The 21,777-nt window shown below is 41.0% G+C and overlaps 1 protein-coding gene across 1 annotated transcript in view; it reads right to left on the bottom strand.

The window, feature by feature from the left end:
- Nucleotides 1–541: 541 nt before the first annotated feature.
- The window catches only part of LOC133486355 (XK-related protein 7-like), a 59,039-nt gene continuing 37,803 nt past the window's right edge, over nucleotides 542–21,777 (bottom strand). Inside the window, exons 2-4 of the mRNA XM_061791357.1 lie at nucleotides 10,909–11,108; nucleotides 6,712–6,931; nucleotides 542–6,331 (exon numbers count right to left, since the gene is read on the bottom strand). Of these exons, the coding sequence (XP_061647341.1) occupies nucleotides 5,527–6,331; nucleotides 6,712–6,931; nucleotides 10,909–11,108 (1,225 nt within the window). The 3' untranslated portion in view covers nucleotides 542–5,526. The remainder of the gene's footprint in view (nucleotides 6,332–6,711; nucleotides 6,932–10,908; nucleotides 11,109–21,777) is intronic.

The following is a 21,777-nucleotide window of genomic DNA, read 5'->3' as shown; positions in this document are numbered from 1 at the left end:
TAGCAGATCATTTATAAAGTCCTGGTTGCATGCTATTGTTAGATTTGTACACCTGAAAGTCAGCTTTTTGAAGAGACTGAGAGGCGATTCCAAACCAGTGGCCGAGTGATCGACCATGAAAAGTAGTTGCTGAACCCCACACACTGCAAGCGAGGTCAGTAGGTCGCTCGATGTGCGGCAGGCTTAAACGATTATCCAGACTGATGACTCTGGGGTGTTTTTTTGTTTTTGCTACCACGACAGACATCTGGTTTGGGGCAGGTGACTCGTGGTTGTCGGCGGATATTTTGTTGTGTGTGATGTGCTACAATATCAGAGCAGTAAGCGCACATTTGCCGATTTTGTTTTTCAACATGGTTATAATTTTAAAAAACAATGTCTACCCCACCTAAGTAACTGAAATAGGTAGAAAAGACAGAGATAGACTTATTAGTTTTCCTGGTACTGTGTAAGTCACTGATAATGTATGCACATCATTTTTAGTTTTTACAATAAACAATTCATAAATACAGTCATTTGAAGAAGACACACAGACATTGCCTGCTGTTCAGCCATATTTACTACAGTAATTGTTCCCATCTACATTTATCAGCACAGCTTGTCGAGTTTTTGATCCTTTTTTAAATTGAATTATAACACCGTCAAGAAAGTTTCACTCTGAAGATTATGATGCAGCATGATCAACCGGCTTCCAAACACACTTTACATACAATACACACACACACACCCACATCCCAGTCTGTTATGTACATATCGATGGAATGAGTAAAAAAAATCTACTTTTTACATATGAATGTATGAGTCATATCATACCAAAGATATGGCCACTGAGTGATTAAACAATAGGAAATAGATATAAAACAAATACAAAAATAAACATAATAAATACTGCACTTGCATCAATGAACAGAATATGATTGATATTTTTTTTTGATCTCAAGTTTATAATAATCACCACAGCAAAAACAAAATAATTGGTTCATTAGAGAGCAAAGGCCCGCCCTCAACCACCGACAACTTCTGTACATTAGCTTATCATGTTTGACATGATGGGGGCATGGAAGGGTAGTGGGGGTTTGTGGGGGGAGGGGGGGGCAACAGCAAGTTGTCGTCTGCAGCACCATTAACGTTGCCATCAACATCCACGAGTTGTGTTACCACGGCGACAACACTGATTGGCTCTCTTCTCGGAGACGAGCTCATCATCATGTCACGTGACCTCGTTGTGCTGTCATTATGTACATTCTCAGACGCGAGGTGACACATGAGGAGTGCTCGAGTTCAACCAGAAGCAGAAAAGAAAATATGTTGAAACTTTCGAGTCTGTGGGGGACAGTCAAGCTCAAAATAAAATCTGAGAATGTGTTTTCCTGTGTTCCCCCCTTTTTCCCAAACTCGAAGTGTAACATTGCATGCTCATCCAAGGACATTTTGGTCACTGAGGATGTATCTTTTATAACATTATTATTGAGAAAATAATTGATTTCCTCAATGCCAGGATACAATCCATTCAGAATAATCACACCCCCTTCATTTTCTCACCCTGCTCTATTCAAAACCATTCAAATGACTTGATTTATGCAATAATTAGTGATGAGACTTTCTTAAAAATGATATGGAGGCTTTAAAATTAATGAATTGCAAGTAATCACATTTTAGTGGAATAATTCACACAATAAGCTATGTTCCATTGATTTGATTTTCTGTCGCGTATGTCCTCATTAGGACTGGTTGCCAGCCAATCACGGGCACAACTTAGAGTTTTCAATTAACCTAACATGGATATTTTTGGAATGTGGGAGGAAGCTTAGGCAAGCACGTGAGACTGAAGAGAACATGAAAACTCCACATATGAATTCAGTTCTTCCAGTCCCCCCTCAGCACTGTTGGTGTCGATACATCGTGCTTTCAAATTGTTGGGGACTGTCAAAACAAATCAAGGATTTCCGCCATCTACGGAAAAGGAATACTAATGCTAAAAACAATGCCAATCACAGAACAATTGGAATTCCAACAATTGCTTTTGTCCTTTAATATTGTACAATATTCTACTGCAGTGGTTAAACATATACTTACAGTAGGTCTCCAAATACCACCGTCATTGAAATACATTAGTGTAGTATGCCTAAGTTCACCAAAAACGATGCATTCACAGTAAGTCAAAAAGGCGGCCGTAAAACAAAGGAAGTAATTACGATGGGGCAACAGCTTATTCTTTGATTTGTTTTGATGCAAATAGTAAAATTCTGACTCAGTGTTTGTTTTTTCCCCCCACTCGCGAGTTCACTGGAATTACAACCGACTCGTTCGTAGCACTACTAAAAATGATAGTCAATATTATTGTAAGCCACTGCAACTGTATGGTTTATATTAGAACATTTAAAAAAAATACTTAAATAATGATTCAATTAAAATGTATTTCACATAAAAGCTAACTAAAAACCATACCTGATTAAATGTTGAATAGGGATCAGTTCTTAAAAATGAAATGCAAACGTATTGAAATTCTAAGTTAAATACAACTGAACTGTACTTGGGCAGTGATTCTTTCACGTACCGTTAAAGGGAGCCTGATTGTAACTCGTGGCACTTGTACCACACTTTGAGAATTACGGTTCCAATTTATCATTAGTAGGAAGTTACTTAAATGATTATACCGAGGCTCCTACAGAATAAATGTAAAAAAAGAGAACGGAGGGGGTCTGAATAATTCCTGAATGCACTGTATCAGAAACACGTTACACTGGAAAAAAGTAGCCCTCTTAATCTTTTTAGCACTTCTCAATCAACATTGATGCATGATGGGCACAGAGGGAGTACAAGGGTCCGAAAGGAAGGGAACAGGTTGATATGTTGATAATTTCACTACTCGTGAAAGAGTATACCAGTCCACTCTACGTGTATGCTATCCATTATGCTGATGGAGGAGGTGTTTCCGTGACATCTTAAACTACAAGCATGTTGTATTCTATATAAACAGGCGGGAGAATATAGCCATGAGGTTTGGGTACGATCCTATAGTCACTGACAAATGTCTCAAAAAAAAAATCACAATCTCACAAAAATGAATATTGTCATCCGTGTCAGGCTGAAATCATCCTTATGCAAATAGTCCCTTCTTTGAGAAAAGCCTTTGCTTAACAAGTCAGAATTAATACAACTTCATTCACAATTATGCCGATACACCTACAGTACATACAGTACTGCACAAAACTGTCAGTCCACCACTAGCTTGGCTGTTTTACTGTTGTTTCACAGCAGTCATGTTGACACAGGGTTAATTTCATTGTTTGAATCTCTATGGCATGGGTCACCACTCACCAACATGGTGCCCTCAATAATACTTACTTACTTCAGAAGTGTGTATCAAACTGGTATCAATTAACTAAGTACAAATACTTTGTTACTGTATTTAAGTAGATTTTTTTTCTGGTATCTGTACTTTACTTGAGTGTTTATTTTTCTGGCGACTTTGAACTTTTACTCCTTACTTTTTATCACAAATATCTGTACTTTCTACTCATAACATTTTAAAAATGAGCATGTTACTTTTAAAACATTCTAAGGTTTTTACCAGAGTTGTTTTTTTGCACAAGCATCAGTACTTTTACTTAAGTACTGAATTCCAGTACTTTTGATAACTCTGGTGGTACCCCTTCACCTTAATCAGTAGCCATGAAATAACTCTCAGTTTCAAAGAGGTTGGTGACCCCTACTCTACGGTATCATCTGGGGAACCAACCACCTCAAAATCACAATGGCACAGTCCGTCTAGTCATCATCCCTGATGAACCAGGAAGTCGTCTGCAAACTAACCATGAGATAAACCAACACATATTATATGACGCAAAACTTTTTTTTTTTTTTTTGTCTTCCAGTTTCGTCAACAGTTTTGTTGCCATGATGCAGGTCTGCACTTGATTGAGTGAATTTCTACCAAACTAGACATTAACAATGGATCTAGTGGTGAACTAAGACTTTTATGGTACTGTATGTTTTGCATACTATTACATCACAAAAGCAAATTCTCTAAGAAAATTGAGGTTTTCTGTAAAAGTCTCTGTCATTCCCGTCTGTCGTGAAGGGAAAAAAGTAATCAAGAATTGAAGGCTATTCTCTAGAGTACGAGAGGTGGCTGAATTTAGCTTTGGCACGAGCGCTTGTGCTAAAGTCACTGTTTACTGTTGTTGTCTAAAATTAGCTATGCTGTATCTCCTTTCTTGTACTTCTAAGTGTACCTTTATCTGCAAATAAAAGGCTGGTATGTGGTTTTCTTTTGTAAACAACACTGCCCTTCAAAAACTCATCCACCCTCTATCTTGATATGGTAACTTGTGAGCCTAAACGACTACATTTTGCTTTTAGTGTATCACCATTTTAAATTGTATTTATTTAGTTTTAATCAGAATTAAACCACCCATCCGTCCCTTTTCTATGACGATTGTCCTCATTAGGGTCACAGGCAAGCTAGAGCCTCTCCCACCATTTGCCGATTATTCAACAATACTTTCCCAATAAAAAGTGAAAAATGTCGTAACAGGAAGGAAACTATGTTTCCCACTATAAACCCCTCGCTAAAAGTCAACTTGAATGAACATTTAGACTCTGTCGAGTCACTCGTCACCTACAGTAACTACGTGTTTTACTAGCTTATATCTGACATTAGTATTTACTTGACTGTACATCAGTGTGAGGTGGCTCTCGAGTCACATCAGTCCTTGGTCATTTGACGTTAACACTTCATCTGGACCTCAATAGACGTGTGTGGTGCTCTTAGAGGTCAGAAGAAGGACATGCAATCAACTGGAGGGAAGTTGGGACTGGGTCTTGACTTGGTGAGACAATAGTCAAGATGAATTGTCCCCTCAATGTTAAGTTAAAACTGGGCTCCATCTACTGATTTTTTTTTTTTGAATTATCTGCATATTTGACATTTTTATACTGCAGCCCAGTTTTGACCTTTTTTTTTTCCCATTTAAATTTTAATTAAGGGAAACATTTAAATTGTGGAAAATCAGCATATAATTTTGCTTCACAACAATTCCACGTGCCATTCTACCACCCTGACAAAACAGTCTTCAAATTCTCTCTCTCGCTCCCTTTAATAGTAGGGGGTGGGGGTCTCCACAGTCTCAGGCTTACTGTATGTTCATGCATCAGCTCATTTATGTCATTCTGACCATGTAGGATGAAATCTAATACTGTAATTCTCTGTCCCACAATGGGAGATTACGTTTCTCACCTACAAGCATTTCAATTAAACGAAGATTATCCGATTCCTATTCCCTCATTGGCTCAAGGATGGAGCTTCAACCTGGACCTGGTCAAGCGGAATGAGTGCCTTGGCCAGAGATTGCGCTTCACATTTTACAATCAAGTTTTCACACTTATCTTTAATGAAAAACAGTTGACTGTCCATGTTCCCTGTCCAATTCTCTCCTGGCAAGGGAGTCCTAGGAGGAGAACTGGTCTCTGGCTGAGTCTTGATCCCAGACTACATTTCTCATTTGAAGAACGCCCGTCGGCTTAAACTGTAGTCTCGTACTCCAGCACCTCTTTGCTGCCCATCATGCTACTTCTGTACTGTATCCTGGGACTGACTGCTGATGTAGTCTCCAGAAGTAGGATGGCCTTGCGGAGGCGGCGGTCAATGAAGTGGGTATCCCAGGCTGGATACCTCTTCCTTGGGAGGTCGATCCTGATCACAGGGCCCTCTTGGGAGGTGGAGGTCCTGTGGAGGAGTGCTGGGGAGTATGAAGGGGACGGGCGCACCTGAAAAACCGGCAGGCAACTATCCCGATCCCTTTCCCTGTCTCTATCCTGCTCCCCAGCAACCATGTCCCCCATGTCTTTAGTCCTGGGGAGAGTCCTGGGAGGACTGGTGATCACCATGTCCGTTTGTGAGCCTTGGGACGGGGTGAGACAGGCATCGATCACACCCACTACACCACTTGCACTCACTATCCCCTCATCCACACAGCCCCCCCAATTTGTGCCCAAGACCGGCCCATCAGGATGCAGCCAGCAGTAGTAGACTAACATGAAGAAAGTCCCCAAGGCGAAGCTGCAGGCCACCAGGCACACCACCACCAGGGCGTAGGAGTCGGAGGTGTGAGGGCCACGGTACGTGTACCAGGCGGCTGTCAGCGCCACGTTCTCAGCCAATGTCACGGTGTAGTAGACGGTCATGCGGACGCGGCTGGGCCCCTCCTTGACGTTGAACCAGCAGAAGATGTAGATGATGCCCACCACCATGTTGTAGATGATCTCCTCCCACTTGGACATGCAGAAGTCGGTCTCACCTTGGATGATCCAGAATGTCATTATACACCTGAAAGACCAAAAATTAGACACTCACAATGATGATCAAACACGTAAAAGACCACCTAACGTAATTGGCTCACATAGTCTGAACCAAAGTTTTGCACTAGAACACACCACAAGAAGCTGGCTGACTGTACTGACTATTAGCAACATCAGACAGGAAACCTGAAACACTCTCGATTTTGTACTGTACTTCAACCCTAATCACTACCGACAACATGACGCATGAGAACAAATGTCATTTCATTCAGTATGTCATTGCTCATTTCCTGCCAAACTCATCTAAACATATATATATATATATATATATATATATATATATATATATATATAGAGAGAGAGAGAGAGAGAGTCGAATTTGCTGTGGTGTGTGGTGTTGTGACACACCAGTGAGTGACGATGAATATTCCAAAATAGAGCTGGAAGACGGAGGCAAAGAGGGCAAAGGCCACAGTCCTGGCCCCGATGGTGAAAAGGTGCCAGAGGATCTGGGCGATGACAGCCTTGTAGGACATGGAGAGCTTGTCATCACGGGAGTCCCTCAGAACCTTCTGGTAGGACGCAATCATCCAGGCTAGCGACACCAGGGACGCTGAGGCCGACAGACCTGCACAGAGACAGCAGATTCATGACAACTAAATCACCTTAAAACACAATTTTGGTCTTGTAATTCATGTTTAAGATGAAGTTTTGAGTAACTTCCTGTCTTCAGTATTTGATAAATCAAGCAAGCCAAAAACTCTTCCAAATATTTGTATAAAATGCCACAACCTCGTCCTTGCTAATCTTTGTTCACGTTTGAATATAAAGACCTCTTTTCCAAAATACCATGAATCAATTTTGATTCATTTACTTAAGCAGACCTGCAAATTTTACAAACTTTAATTTTATGCTGTAAAAATAATTCACTGGCTCTGCTTGAACAAAAGTTAAATCACCTACTGTATATACAAACCCCAATACAAATGAAGTTGGGATGTTGTGTAAGATGTAAATAGAAACAATACAATGATTCCTAAATCCTTTTCAACATATATTCAATTGAATACAGTACAAAGACAAGATATTTAATGTTCAAACTAATAAACAAGGGGATGTTTAGCACTGTGTTACATGACGTTTCCTTTTAACGACACCCAATAAATTTTTGCAAACTGAGGAAACTAATTGTTGAAGCTTTGTAGGATGAATTCCTTCCCATTCTTGCTTGATGTACGACTTCAGTTGCTCAACAGTCTGGGGTCTCTGTTGTTATATATTGCGCTTCAGAATGCGCCACACATTTTCAATGGGAGACAGGTCTGAACTGCTGGCAGGCCAGTCTCATACTTGCACTCTTTTACTACGAAGCCACGCTGTTGTAACATGCAGAATGTGGCTTGACAATGTCTTGCTGAAATAAGCAAGACCGTCCATAAAAAAAAGACATTGCTTGGTTGGCAGCATATGTTGCTCCAAAACCTGTGTTTACCTATTAACATTAATGGTGCCTTCACAGATGTGGAAGTTACCCATGTCATGGGCACTAACACACCACCATACCACCATACAGATCCTGGCTTTTGAACTTTGCGCTCATAACAATCCGGACGGTCCTTTTCCTCGTTGCCCTGGAGGATATGACGTCCATGATTACCAAAAACAATCTGAAATGTGGACTCATCAGACCACGGCACACTTTTCGACTTTGCGTCAGTCCGTCTCAGATGAGCTTGAACCCAAAGAAGAAGTTTCTGGGTGTTGTCGATATATGACTTCCGCTTTGCATGGTAGAGTTTTAACTTATATAATAATAATAATAATATGTTTTTTTATTTATAAAGCTGTCATGATCTGTGCCCTGCAGTTCCTATTTTGGTGCTTGGGTGGCGCTTAGTGCCCCGCCCTCCCCGCTCTCTCCCCAGCAATTACCACCTTGCCTGCGCACCTGTTGCCAATCAGCACTCATCCCTACAGACTACTATCCCGCCTTGAATACACGAACTCTGAACCACTTCTAAATAAACTAGTCTCATCTACTCCCTCCCCCTCACTCTGCTTTTGGGTCCAGTCCAATTAGATACGATTACATATAGTCACTGGGGCCGTCCACATTAACAGGTGAGTATGCCATTGAGGCCACTTTGTCCTTCTTTTAAAATCGGTTACAATTATCTGACAGCTTAAGTTACTATTTACCTTACATAACCATTTTATATGATCTCTGTCCAGTGAATAATATTTAATATTCAAAATATTTGGTGGTAGTGTTAATTATCAACTAAAAAGTGTGAATACAAATTTCCTGAGTTAGATAATGTCTTTAAAATCCTTCTTGAGGATTATCTAACAAGTAGCGCTGTTTACTAATCGCCCAAAAAGAAAAAACGCCTAATCAGAATTTTCTGATTTGAATCACGATGAATCAAAGAATAACATACTACTTTATTCTGACAAGCGCTGAAACTGCTACCATGCCGCATTTACTTAAAATACTATGTACGCTATTGTAGCTACAGTTTCGCCCTCCACCATGATCTCTGCGAAAGGAGGCGTCCAATAGTCTTGCCTGAGGAGCTGCAAGGATGTTCGAGCCATTGCCACAACCGAGCCGAAAAGGAGCCATTCCCGAGGTGGACGGCGACCGCGGCACAATGAATGGGAGAGCGTTGCTCCAACACAGCGTGGCAGACAGCCAGTCGGCTATGTAGCCTTGGCTAGGTAACCAGCCGGTTCGCTAAAATGGAGGAAGCTGATCTAAGGTAATGAGAATTTACAGCACTAAACAGGCGCAAATCCAACCTGGGTTCTACCTTTGGCCACGGTACGCCAAGGTAACTCCCAGTTAACAGGAGTTTGAATGTGATTGGTTAAATTTTGAACACAGCCACATCCATAAGAGTATGTGCACACTTGTGCACCCACGTGTATTTTTACTTCCCGTCTCGAAAATATATTTTTTTTCACTTGAGGTGTACAGGTTACAGGTCACATTGATGGTTAAAAAAAGGTTTAAAATTAATTTATCTTGATCAAATTTTTTTTTACATCACAAAAACCTGGCATTTCAATGTTGGTGTGTAGACTTTTCATATTCACTGTAGATACTATTATTGGAACCATGTTGAGATGTCCAGAGGTGTAATCGGCACAATTGTTTATCAACGTGTTCCAAATAAAACTGTCCACCATGTTCTGCACACAAAATATATTGTTTGCAGTGGACATATGATTATGAATCCAATGGATAAGAGATGGGCAACGTAAATAATGGAGGGGGTCAAATTTTTTTTGTCAGTGCTACCAGGGGGCCACAAAGGACCGCGCACTTCCTAACCAGATGTATGACAAAAATGCCATTTTAAATATGGACAAAAACATTGTCCGTATGTCTGTTTTTTTCATTAAACCAATGTACATGACTATCTTAATATAGTTTATGCTCAAAGGCATGTATAAAAGATCCACTCTTCAAGAGCAAAGGGTTTTAGAAAACCACATATTTAGATTATTTTTTTTTTGCCAGTGCAAAGGGCTCTCGTGCATAAAAATGGCCATTCAAAGATGGCACAAAACTGCTGAGCAGCACACAAACCATAAGTGCAAGAACTCATTTTGTGCATTTTTTCCACCAAAATCATCTCACTCAAAGATTTTAATATTATACTATGTTGCTGCTTGTCATTCAAAATCCCCAAATCAATAGGCTGACACACTCACCTGTATGACACAGTGCAGTATAGGACCTGCAGGTTCACTCTGCTTTGTTGAAGGAACCCTGTTGCCTCTCCCCTGTCCTGCTGCTTGTCCAAGCAACCATACACGTGCAACACTATTAAATATGTCCATGTTTTTAGAGGACACACAGGACACAACACCTCACTCCTGCACTTTAAACAAACTGTCAACCATTCTTGTGCAGAAAAAAATAAATCAAAAATTCAGTTATTTGTGTACATTTGTTGAAATCGACCAATAATCAGCTGCTCTTCGGTACCCAGCATGCATTGCACCATGCAATGCTGAACTTTTTTCATAATAAGAACGTTAATCATTATTGTTTGAGTGGGTCTATGTTACTCGTATTATGGTGAATGGGTGGCTTCATTAACTGTCGGATAAATTTTATGTTGCAGGTAATTAACAAGAAACTGTGACCTTTGTGTGATACAGTAGCATGGCGGTCAGTTCCTTCAATTGTTAAGCAAAGGTTAGCATTAGCTGGTATCTCAACTGGCTATAGCGTGCTCTTTCTGGTAATGACCAGTATTTCCTCCTTCTTTGTCTTTAAGGAGTTGGTGCTTCCTTTAGCGACTAACCAGTGCCTCAAAATTAACCATGAATGTCTCTATATTCTTCTCTAATGGAGACAGACTTGTGGAAAAGCTACTAGGCGATGTCTGTCATCTTGTGGTAAATGGTGTTATATATAACTTAAAACTGATGGTGCAGGAACCATTCTTAAAATGTTTAAAAATTTATCGAGGGGCCACTCTGAGTGTGGGCGCGGGCCACATCCGCAAGTTGCCCATTACAGCAATGGATTATCAAAATATCACTGCCTCATGAATCTCGCGGTTCAACGATCACCTGCGAGTGTCTCACCTTGCAGTGGAAGGACAGTGTTTCCATGGATCATGATGCTAAGCTGCAGCACAAGCTGCGGTGCTGACTTGAGGAAGGCCTCCAGGATGCGGAGCATAGTGATGTCAGCGCTCTCGAACATCAGCCGCCAGTGGAAGCGGTGGTGGGAACCGTCACCGTGCCAACGACTCTGGGCGCCCAGGTAGAGGGCGTGGATGTACCTGAAGAAGAGGAAGGAAATATAGGTAGTAATTCCATTGTAAAAAGTTTTAAAGGTCACTAATAAACTGTGAAGTACCACTTTTTTGCACACAAACCTGTGACCTATTGGTAGGGTGCCTAAAAGGTGGCGCTGAAGAACGCAAAGGGTCCTTTTTCTGGGTTCTCTCAGACTCGAGCATCCAAACTTTTCCATCGAGCATCCTCTTTCCATTTTGTCACATTCATTCTCCACGCTTGATTCCTTATCTATCTCAGCCACTTTGGTCCAAGAATGAATAGACTGTACTCTACAACTTCTCCAAACCAAGCAAATGCTGCAGTAAAGAGAAAAGGGGACTAGACAACTGAGCCAAAGGTGATGCAAAGCTTCTTCATGGTGATGAAAGAGTGAATTTCAGCATTTGGGTTTATATGTGCCATATTCCTATTTGTGGCCACACCCCCATTTACTACACTCCACTGTAGATCTGCAGTGCATTTCTCGTGGGGGGTTTTGTACATAGATCTCCAGCTGCCCCTGGGAGATGAGCCTGGTGTCAAAGCACCCATCCAACTTGACTGCCTTATTAGCGCTGCTCTGTTAAGAAACTTCACAGACGCCATATACAGGACCTTCATTGAAGTCTCCGCGAAGTTCCTTAGTGCTGGTGTTTTAAAAGACAGGAGGGCAAGATCTGCTCCTCTGCTTCAGCACAGACATTTACAGATGGGAATCCAGGCCATATCACCAGGTGATCCATTGCGGACTCTGCTTCAAGCGCCTCTCTGAACAAACCAGGAAGTGCAGTGGACACTTCTTGAAACACTTTCTACACACACTTTTTGGAGTTGATGTAAAACCAGTCTTGTGGCACAGTGTAGCAGCTGCTTTCGACTGTCCTTCTGATCCTAAATTTGTCATGAAAGGAACAGAGGATAGGACCCAAAAATGCACGACTCCAAAACAAATGGACAGTTTCCAAAAAGAGAGGTTTAATAGATGGGCATAGGTCAGTACACAGGCAGGCAATCCAAGAAAGGCAACAGTATCCAAAAACATGAGGCAAGGTCGATAATCGGAACAGGTTCAAGTCTTACTGTGAGTCTGTGACGTGGAAACAAGGAATGCTGGAACGCGACGACAAGGTACAACGAAGTGGCAACGAGAGGGAATGAGACACGAGGTTAAATATAAGGGGTAATTAGGGTGAACGAGGCACAGGTGGTGAAGATGCTCACAGGAGCAGGTGTGTGTGAAACAGGGGGGAAGACAAAACCCGGAACACACACACACATGACAAAATTAGCTATCTGACTGAGTCCGGCTTTAATAATTGCTCTTCTTATACTGTCAGAGCTGAGCATCCTGCAGCATATTAAGGGGTTATGAAACAAGGGTTCCTCCCCAACACAGCCATACCATGTGGAGGTCTCGCTGGGCTTTTAAGACTGTTCTCCACCCTCTGTGGACCGACTGATAAAAGCTTTTTCATAGTCTTCACATCTGTGTGTGTGTATATATATATATATATATATATATTTTTTTTTTTACATATTTTTGCTATGTTACAAGAACTGTGATATCATCAGCATCTGCTGACAGTTTAACAGAGTTAGAGGGATTGTGATCAAGGAAAATCCTGAAAGACATTGCCTGAGCTGATGTAAAAGAGGCTCTTTGCACAGCGAGTATAGCATACCAGATAAAGGACAGCCTTACCTAATTCCCTTTTTAACAAGAATTGGATGGCTAAGTTCACCTCCCACCTTTAACAGAAAACTAGCATTGGAGTGTAAGTGCTTATGCCATGAAATAAACTTTTCACCACAGGCAACTCTTTTAAATGTTTTAAACGGATAAAAATGATAAACACAGACACTACCTTTCTCTTGGTCAATAGACAACAGGACTATGTTCAAGACTTATATCTTTGAAATGTCTATGATGTCGCGTATTAAAACAAATTATCCATAATTGTTCATTCAGGGACACAATATGTCTGGCTATCGTAGTATTAACTCCAAACATTCCTTAAGTCTGTTTGAGAGACACTTTGCAATTAGTTTAGAATCGTTCGATAACACAGAGACGGGTCACCAGTTCTTCAGCAACCAAAGATCTCTCTTTTTTGGCAACAATGTCAAGACAGCTGATAAGAAGCTCAGTGGTAGAGTCCCAGAGTCTGAACAGCTTGTAAAAACCTCAAAAAAATATTTTCCGATCAAAGACCCAAAACGTTTGTAAAACTCAGCAGATAAACCATCCATTCCAGACGCCTCGACTAAGTTGACTGACCTAACTAAACCTTGTTGCATGAACTGATGAAGCCTGCTTGGATGAGAGGTAAAGTGTGCTCCAAGACAGTTAAAATAGTCCAGTTGCGATCGATTCAAGGCCCTGAGAATGAAGTGACCTGAATGAATGACAATATTCACAGGCATGTTTCTTTGGTGACTTAGCTATGGTGTTCTTACTAGTATGTGTGTGAGCGTGTATGCTTTATGTCATTACAAGTTCTTTTGACCTGGACAAGTGACTGGGGGGGTTGATTTTAATTCATGCAAAGCACTTTGGGTTGGATTGCATGTACAGTATGAAAATTGCCATATAAATAAAGATTGATTGATTGAATATGTATTGATGGCACATATAAAGACGAAACAGCTGTATACTAATCGTCCATAACCTCACCTTTCTCAATTAACAGGTGGACTAAACCTCTCCCTGACAAACGGCACAATGGTTTTGTTTATCCGAATGCTGCATGTTATATTCCCATGTCCTATCTGTTCTTCTTTGACAGGAGAACCTGTTCTACAGTTTACAGAGCATCAGACACCACTCTCACTCCATGTCTACTTGACAAGGGAGGCAAATCCTCCACAAGGAGGGACGCCATACGTGCCCTCCTGCTCAATTCTACCACCCACCACTTTTTACCTTCCACCAACCTCAAAACAATGAATAAAACCATACTTACCTTTTAACAAGAAGCATTAAGAAGTAGATGTAAACCAGTGTCAGTTTTTGTTTTTTTGTTTTACGCTCATTCACTTATTCAGCAATTCTGCAGTAATTCACACTCGTATACTCAGACTCCCAGCATACAGACAGAGAGAGAGAGAGAGAGAGAGAGAGCGAGAGAGAGGGAGATAGATAGATATATAGAGAGAGGAACAGAGAGGGTGAGAGAGCGAGACCAAGAGAGCGACAGAGACACAGAGCGAGCAAGAAGGAGAGAGGGACAGAGAGAGAGATAGATAGAGAGAGAGAGAGTGAGAGAGAGAGAGGGGCAGAGAGGGAGAGAGCGCGGCTGAGAGAGAGAGAGAGAGAAAGAGAGTGAGAGTGAGACAGAGAAAGGGAGAGAGGGAGAGAGAGAGAGAGAGAGTCCACAAGTATGCAGTTAGGATTGTAAGGAGAAAATACGGAGCATAGGAGAATGAGGAGGAAAATTAGGAGAACAGGGACATTTGAAAGGAGGAAGAGACAGATGAGTGAAGGGGGGAGGGAGAAAAGGAGAAAAAATGAATGTAAGAAGATTAGAGGAGGAAGACAGAAGAATGGAGAAAAATGAAAATAAATGGATGTAGACGGGAGCAAGAGAAGGAACAAGGATGTAGATGAGGAAGAGAGGAAACATTGGGAGCGGATCAGGGAATTGTTGAGAGAAAGGATGATAAAGAGAGAGCAAATGGGAGAAGAGGTCAAAAGAAGAGATAAGAAAATTAGTGGCAAAACAAGACTGGAGGTCAGGAAGGAGGAAGAGAAGATTAGGGAATCAGGACCAGTGTAAAATGAGGTGGAAGACACGAAATGAGAGCAGAAGAGGAAGAGAAAAACCAACAAAAATAATTCAGTACAGTTTTCTTTTTATAACCTGTAACTGTGAAAGACAAACCATCCATATCATCTATCTACTTTGAGCTAGAACCGATCCAAGCTGTCTTTGGGCGAGCCACACCTTGGACTGGTCGCCAGCCAATCACAGGGCATATATGGACAAATAACCATTCACACCTAAGAACAATTTTGTCTTCGAAGACCAGAACATGCATGTTATGTTTTTGGAATGTGGGCGGAAGGCGGTGCACTGGGAGAAACCCCACGCAATGACAGGGAGACTATGCAAAGCCCACGAACCTCAGAACTGGGAGGCACACATGCTACCAACTCGTCTCACACACACACGCGCGTACACACAGAGCAAAGAAAAGAGGGAAACAAGAAAGAGAACTTGCAATACTTGGGAAAAAGGAGGAGATGGAGGTGGAGAAGAAATAGACATGGAGGAATGAGAGTAGGATGGGGAAGATAGCTGATCTGCCTCCTGTGCTGATCCATCACAGTGTATGGCACATTCCCAGAGAAATGGGGAGGAGAGCATGGATGGACAGATGAAAGAAAAAGAAATGAATGATAATGGGCTTGTAAAAGTGACGAATGGGAGGTGTCTGCTCCTTGTTCTCTTTCCACTTTTCAGCAGTTTCCTTGCCTCCATTCATCAATGTGCCAGGAACATTTCAGATCTGAGGAAACAATTCCATCTCCATTTGAAAGGAGCCACTGTGACTTGTAATGACACTTACGTCCACACGAGACAACGGTGAGCCAACATATCAGACGGGGCCACATCTCAGTCAGGGTGGTTGTGGATGAATCCATATGTCCTCATGCAAGTACCATTCAATCATTGTCTTCCACTTATCTTGTTCAGGGTGGTGCTATCCCAGTTGCAGACATGCAAACACCAAAGTGACCAAATAAAACAAAAAAACATTGTAGGGGGATCTGAGTGAGGGAGGGAGGGGGGAGGGGGGGCGGGTGGCGGGGGATCCCGTGGGCCCCCGCAGAGATATTTCTTTTTTATTTTAACATAAATTTAGCAATCTGGAAGACTCTGAAGAGTACAATAAGGCAAAATACACAATTTTGCTCAACTACATGTAGATGTATAAATTTAAGATTAGATGAAATTTGCCTCATTTCTTTGCTTTTTGTTTTGGCCTCCAATTTGAGCCAGGCCCATCTCCACCTGCACCTGATGCCTGCTTCAAGCTGTGCCTCATCTTTAAGCACTCTCATTCTGGAAAAGAATTGACTAAAATCATTGTCTCTTTCACTTCATTTTTCACTATTACCAATTTATATGGCTAATCCCAAATGCATCCTCCAGGAAAATATTAAGTACAGTATTTTTCTGTTTTTATTGGCCATTTCTGAATTTGAAGTTACTTCATTCTGTGTTGTGGCATAATCCCTAACACCGCTCCATCGCTTAAAATACATTGAACATAAACATCCGTAAACTGATTAGGTAATTGTCGCTGTGTTTCCTAATTAATACAGGATGTACCAGCAGATCAGCTCTTGTTGCCTTCGCGGTGCCGCTGGGACCACAACCAGGGCCACGACCCGCAGCACCTCAACACGAAAATACAAAAGACCAGTGCAACAAATACAACACTGGCTGATCTGATGAGGAAAAACGTTGCTTAAACGTAAGTGTAGCAATACAGGAGGTATTGTTAGAGTAGCCAAATATTGTACTCAAGTAAGAGTACTGTTACTTGACAATAATGTGACTCAAGTAAAAGTAAAAAGTAGTCGTCCAAAAAATTACTTAAAAGTAAAAAGTGCACAGTGAAATAATTAAGTACTGAGTAAATAGTAACTTCAGAATTTATTTAACCACAGCATGAACATCAAAAAATAAAATAAAATGTGAATTGCTGTGTGTGTGTTTGTGTGTGTGTGCATGTTTGTGTGTGTGTGTGTGTGTGTGTGTGTGTTTGAGCACAGCCAAAACTACATCTGCAATTGATTGGAGCAAACAGCGCCCAATGCGGACGTCGAAATCGTAGTCTCACCCACAACACAGTTGATGAATAAGCAATAATTGATCAATAAAAGTAGCGAGAGACATTTAGATAATTGTAACAGAATAAAAGTACTTCTTAACAGCAGAAGCGGAGGAACTGTTTTTTCTGGTCTCGTCAACTCCTGTGACTTATCCACAGCAGGTACGAAACAGCCTATGACATCAGCGACGGGGAACTCCCCCCCCCCCCCCACACCCTCCCAAGAAAAACTAATCGTATCTATATGATTCACGTAAATGGCCTATTTTGAGCTCAAAACGGTGAATTTCGCTGAAAGGCGACTGATTTTCATGTATGCAGTTCACATCAGGTGAAAGACAGACTACACCCTGGATAGGTCACCAGCCAAACACATGGCACATACAGAGACAGACAACCTTTGGCAATCACTTTCAGAGCATCACTGAGTGGGAACTGTACCCACTGTGTCTGCACAGAAGTCAGGCGAGTGAACCACTACACCATCAGTGACCATGCAAGAACCATCCATCCATTTTCTATGGCTTTTCCTCATTAGGGTTGCAGGTGAGCTGGAACCTATCTCAGCTGACTTTGGGCAACCTTCGACTGGTTGCCAGCTAATTCCAGGGCACATATGAAGAAACAACCATTCACAGTCACACTGATGGGGAGTTTATAGTCTTCAATGAATGTAGATGTGCTTTAGCCACTAGCTCAATGTGCTGGCCCATGGCAAGAACCATTAAAATATATTTGTGTTCTTGCTCTTCTAATATTTGGCAAGATCTAAATGGTCGTACGCAGGTCTCCTGTTTGTTCTGATCAGAACTCTAGTGAAAAAAATGGTCGTTGGTTGTGGCACCTGGCACCCATTTTGTAAGGCGTATGACTGCCAACACAGGACTGTAGTGGAACATTATTGCCACTCCAATGTTGCATGTGCCTGATCAGGTATGACCATGCATGCCTTTTTGACAAGAATTTTTTCTTCTGTTCAAGGAAGGAACAGAAATGATTGCATTACAGTCTTTACATTTGTGTATTTCTACAGCAGTAGTAGTATTTATTTATATTATGCAATGTGGCAGTCATCATTAATGACTTGCAATGATAAATTGCATTACAGTATGGTGAAACCCTGTGGAAATCCGCAAATAATTGCTACTTTTTTTTTTGTCATTTACGAATGAAGCGAAGCAGTGTGAAGGCGCTAATGCAAACCAAGATGGTGGCAGGCATGGTTGCGTCAGTGTGTATATTGTGCGTTGGGAAAGTCAATCTGACGCCCTAGCTCAAACCTGAGAGTGCACATTCCAACAGCGCTCTGAATACAGTGCACTTGGAGGATATTTTCGAACCCATCCAATAACATCTTTTGACCACTCCAAGCCAGTGTTGAATTCTGGGTAACGTAGTAACGATGCCCGTTTGTAGTGATGGCACTGTCAATGTGCCGTGCGCTTACATAGAAAACTACATTTCCCAACACCTTTAAGTTCATCCCAAAGAGATTTGCTTTTAGCATTTGTTTTGGCTAAAGAGCAGCAGCGTAAGGTCGGAAAAATAAGTTTGGGCATATTTCCTAGAAGATTAATAGTGTTGAAACAAACTTCAAACGTTATTTACATTTGTGAGTGCTATTTGGTATTGAGATATGAGTCAGACCTACTTCAGCAACTTCAGTTCCTAAAATTGACAAACACAGACAAAAAAAATAATTCAATTGTGTCCATGCACATGCACGTACATACGTGTGTATATGTCTGTCCAACACAGTATAACTTTTCCCAGCACGTCGCTACCATGGTTACGCAGCGACAAGAACCACTGTCAAAACAGTCGTATGAGTATCCATACTGCACACGCGTGCGCGCACACACACACACACAGAAAACTCACTTGAGCAGCTATGTGGGACAGCAGCTTGGGGATAGACAACTGATTCACTTTGAGTGGTGCATGGATATTTATAGTGTGTGCGTGTGCATGCTTGTGTGTGTCTGCACGCGTTTGCAAGTGAGTGCTATTTTGAGCCATGTGTTTGAAATCCAGGGAGAAGGAAGTGCTGTGTGTGTTATGCTGCTGTGTGTATCTTGTTTTTTGCAGAATAAACACGGCCTCCCCTGCTAGTGATGCAGGCATCCCTCAGGCCAATCAATGGAGGGGAAAAAGAAATAAATAAAAGAAAATTATGCATCCAAAGTAGGGCTGCACGATTAGGTTAAAAAATAAAATAAAATTATGTTGATCAATATTGTAATCATGATTATTAATCACGATTATTCCTCATGATTTTCCTCACTACTTTTTAACAAACAATATGTAAACAGTTTTCAGTGCAAAATGAATCTTTAAATAAGAATAAATGATAGATAAGAATAAAACAATGTACCTTGAAAATTCTACTTTAGCACGCGCCAGCATGGTAGGTTGATTGAAGACTCTAAATTGCCCGTAGGTGTGAATGTGAATCTCAGTGCAAATGGTTGTTTGTTTCTATGTGCCCTGCGACGGGCTGGCGACCAGTTCAGGGTGTAACCCGCCTCTCGCCCGAAGGTAGCTGGGATAAAAAAATGGATGGATGGCTGTTTTACGGTACTGAAACTTCTCATATAAGTAACAGGACTGAAAGTAACAGCAGTGTGTTTTTCTTTTGCATAGAATTAGCAAAGACATGATATATAGCCACATGGCATTTATGCAAAATAGCTTATTGACAATCAGCATATTAGAAGACGTGACTTTCGGCTTTTCCCTGTCAGGGGGTCATCACAAAAACTCACCCACATGATTTTTTTTTGGCACAGTAATTTAACAAAACAAAACAAACAAAAAAGGTTTTACAATGGACAAATATTATTAAACAAATATTTGCAAGTAAGGTTTTGACACCATCCCCCTGTCATAGTTGAAATATCATTAAATATACAAACAAATATAGATGTCAAGATACTTTTGGCCTTGCATGGCCTGCAGGGGATCTGGATGATGCAATTTCCTGTACACCATGAGATTTGTGGAATAACTTATCAGAGGGGGTCACACCTAAAGTATGAATTTAATCTAAATAGTTTTTTTGTTGTTGTTTATTTTAAGGAAATAAAGTTAAAGTATAGTTATGATAAGGAGCATCAAAAGTGTGAAAAAATACAACATTTCTAAAGGATTTAAATTATTATATTTCATGGAACCTGTAAAGTCTAATTTTGGGAAGTAGAGACGGACAACAAATGTTATTTTTTTAGTGTGCTAGGCAGTTAAAATTAATATTTTAAATTCTATTTATTTGTCAACGTGTTTAAATTATTTTTATTTGTCAACGTGCAGGAGACTGCTTGATAAAAAATGTTGATTATCATTTCTTGTACAGTAAAGTTTATCGTGCATTCATACATTTTATTTCAGTGGAGTGGCCTATGTATTTTTTTTAATCAGCAAGCATTTTAATCATAAAACAAAACAATCATCTGCTTCCCTTTAAATCCAATTTTCCACTGTTCACATGAATCTTCACACTAGCATCGTCTGTGCTGCTGCTGAAAAGTGGCCAAATCACAGCGGGAACTAAACATTCTCCCCACTAAAGTACAGAATGAGATTTTCACCCACAGACAAAAGGAAGGTTGGAGACGGGACGGGAGGAGGAAGTGGAGGAGGTGTTGTTTCTAATTTGGGAGGTGAAATGAGCAGCAGAGGATCATGTGAATAAATTAGGTGAAGATGGAAAAAAAAAAACCTGACCACACAAAAAGAGGAATTTGAATAGAAAGATGGCTGATGATGATTGCGACGCGGTGGACTGTTTGCTCAAGTTTTCTTCATTCACAGGAGCGTGCACGACTGCAGCTGTTGATCCATTCATGTCTTATGGAAACTGTGAATGAAACTAATGAGGAATTCACATTATGAAGATACCAGTGTGGGTAAGTGTGTGTGTGTGTATTACTGTAAACTTCATCTGTACATGAGCCACAGAAGTGACAAGTAGATGAAAATGGAAAAAGAGGAGACCAGATTGTGGTGCAATTAACTGTACAGTAACCCCATTTTACATTTGGTATATATATATAAATAAAGGTCCCAATCATTCATTGACCATTGAAGTTTATTTAAAGCTTTACACTCAAAGCTGGCCCATTAAACATCGTTTCAATAAAGTGCTGCAATGTGCCCTGTTACCTACAGCACTTTCTAGCACATACAGAAGCTTAACATAATGCCAGCAGAGCCTGAGGTTCAGAGCTAAACATCTCTCTCTAAATGTGTGTATCGCTCTCTAAACGTTGCGCTCTCTGCTGGTTTCATTCAGGCATTAAAATACATTATGCCTCCCTTGCTTCAACACGATGCAACTAGCAATAGGAAGATAAACACATTTCCTGTCTCTTGTTCATCTTTATCCAGCAAACTAGTTGAACCAACATTTCCTTTCAATTTTGCCTGATCGTGTAAAGCCTAATAAACAAACAACCATTCACACTCACATACGGACAATTTAGAGTCTTCAGTTCACCTACTAAGCATGTTTTTGGGATGTGGGAGGAAACCGGAGTACCCGGAGAAAACCCACACAGGCACGGGGTGAAAATGCGAATTCCACACAGGAGAGGCTGGGTTTGAACACGGGCCCTCAGAACTGTGAGGCAGATGTGCTAACCAGTCGTCCACCATTCCATCCAATCTATTGCACACAATTGACAATATTGTTATGCCCATCCTTAGCGAGTGACTTAAAAAGACGAGCACTACTGTTTGGTTGAGTTTGATAATCTATTGCAAACAACAAACGTCTAAAGAGATCCCACACATGACGAAAACAATTGCCGTGCGTTCTCACTCTTACAGTGT

The sequence above is a fragment of the Phyllopteryx taeniolatus genome, chromosome 1 (assembly GCF_024500385.1).
Source record: "Phyllopteryx taeniolatus isolate TA_2022b chromosome 1, UOR_Ptae_1.2, whole genome shotgun sequence".
Classification (NCBI taxonomy): domain Eukaryota; kingdom Metazoa; phylum Chordata; class Actinopteri; order Syngnathiformes; family Syngnathidae; genus Phyllopteryx; species Phyllopteryx taeniolatus.
Note: the sequence above shows the minus strand (reverse complement) of the source record. Positions and strands in the feature narration are given on the sequence as shown.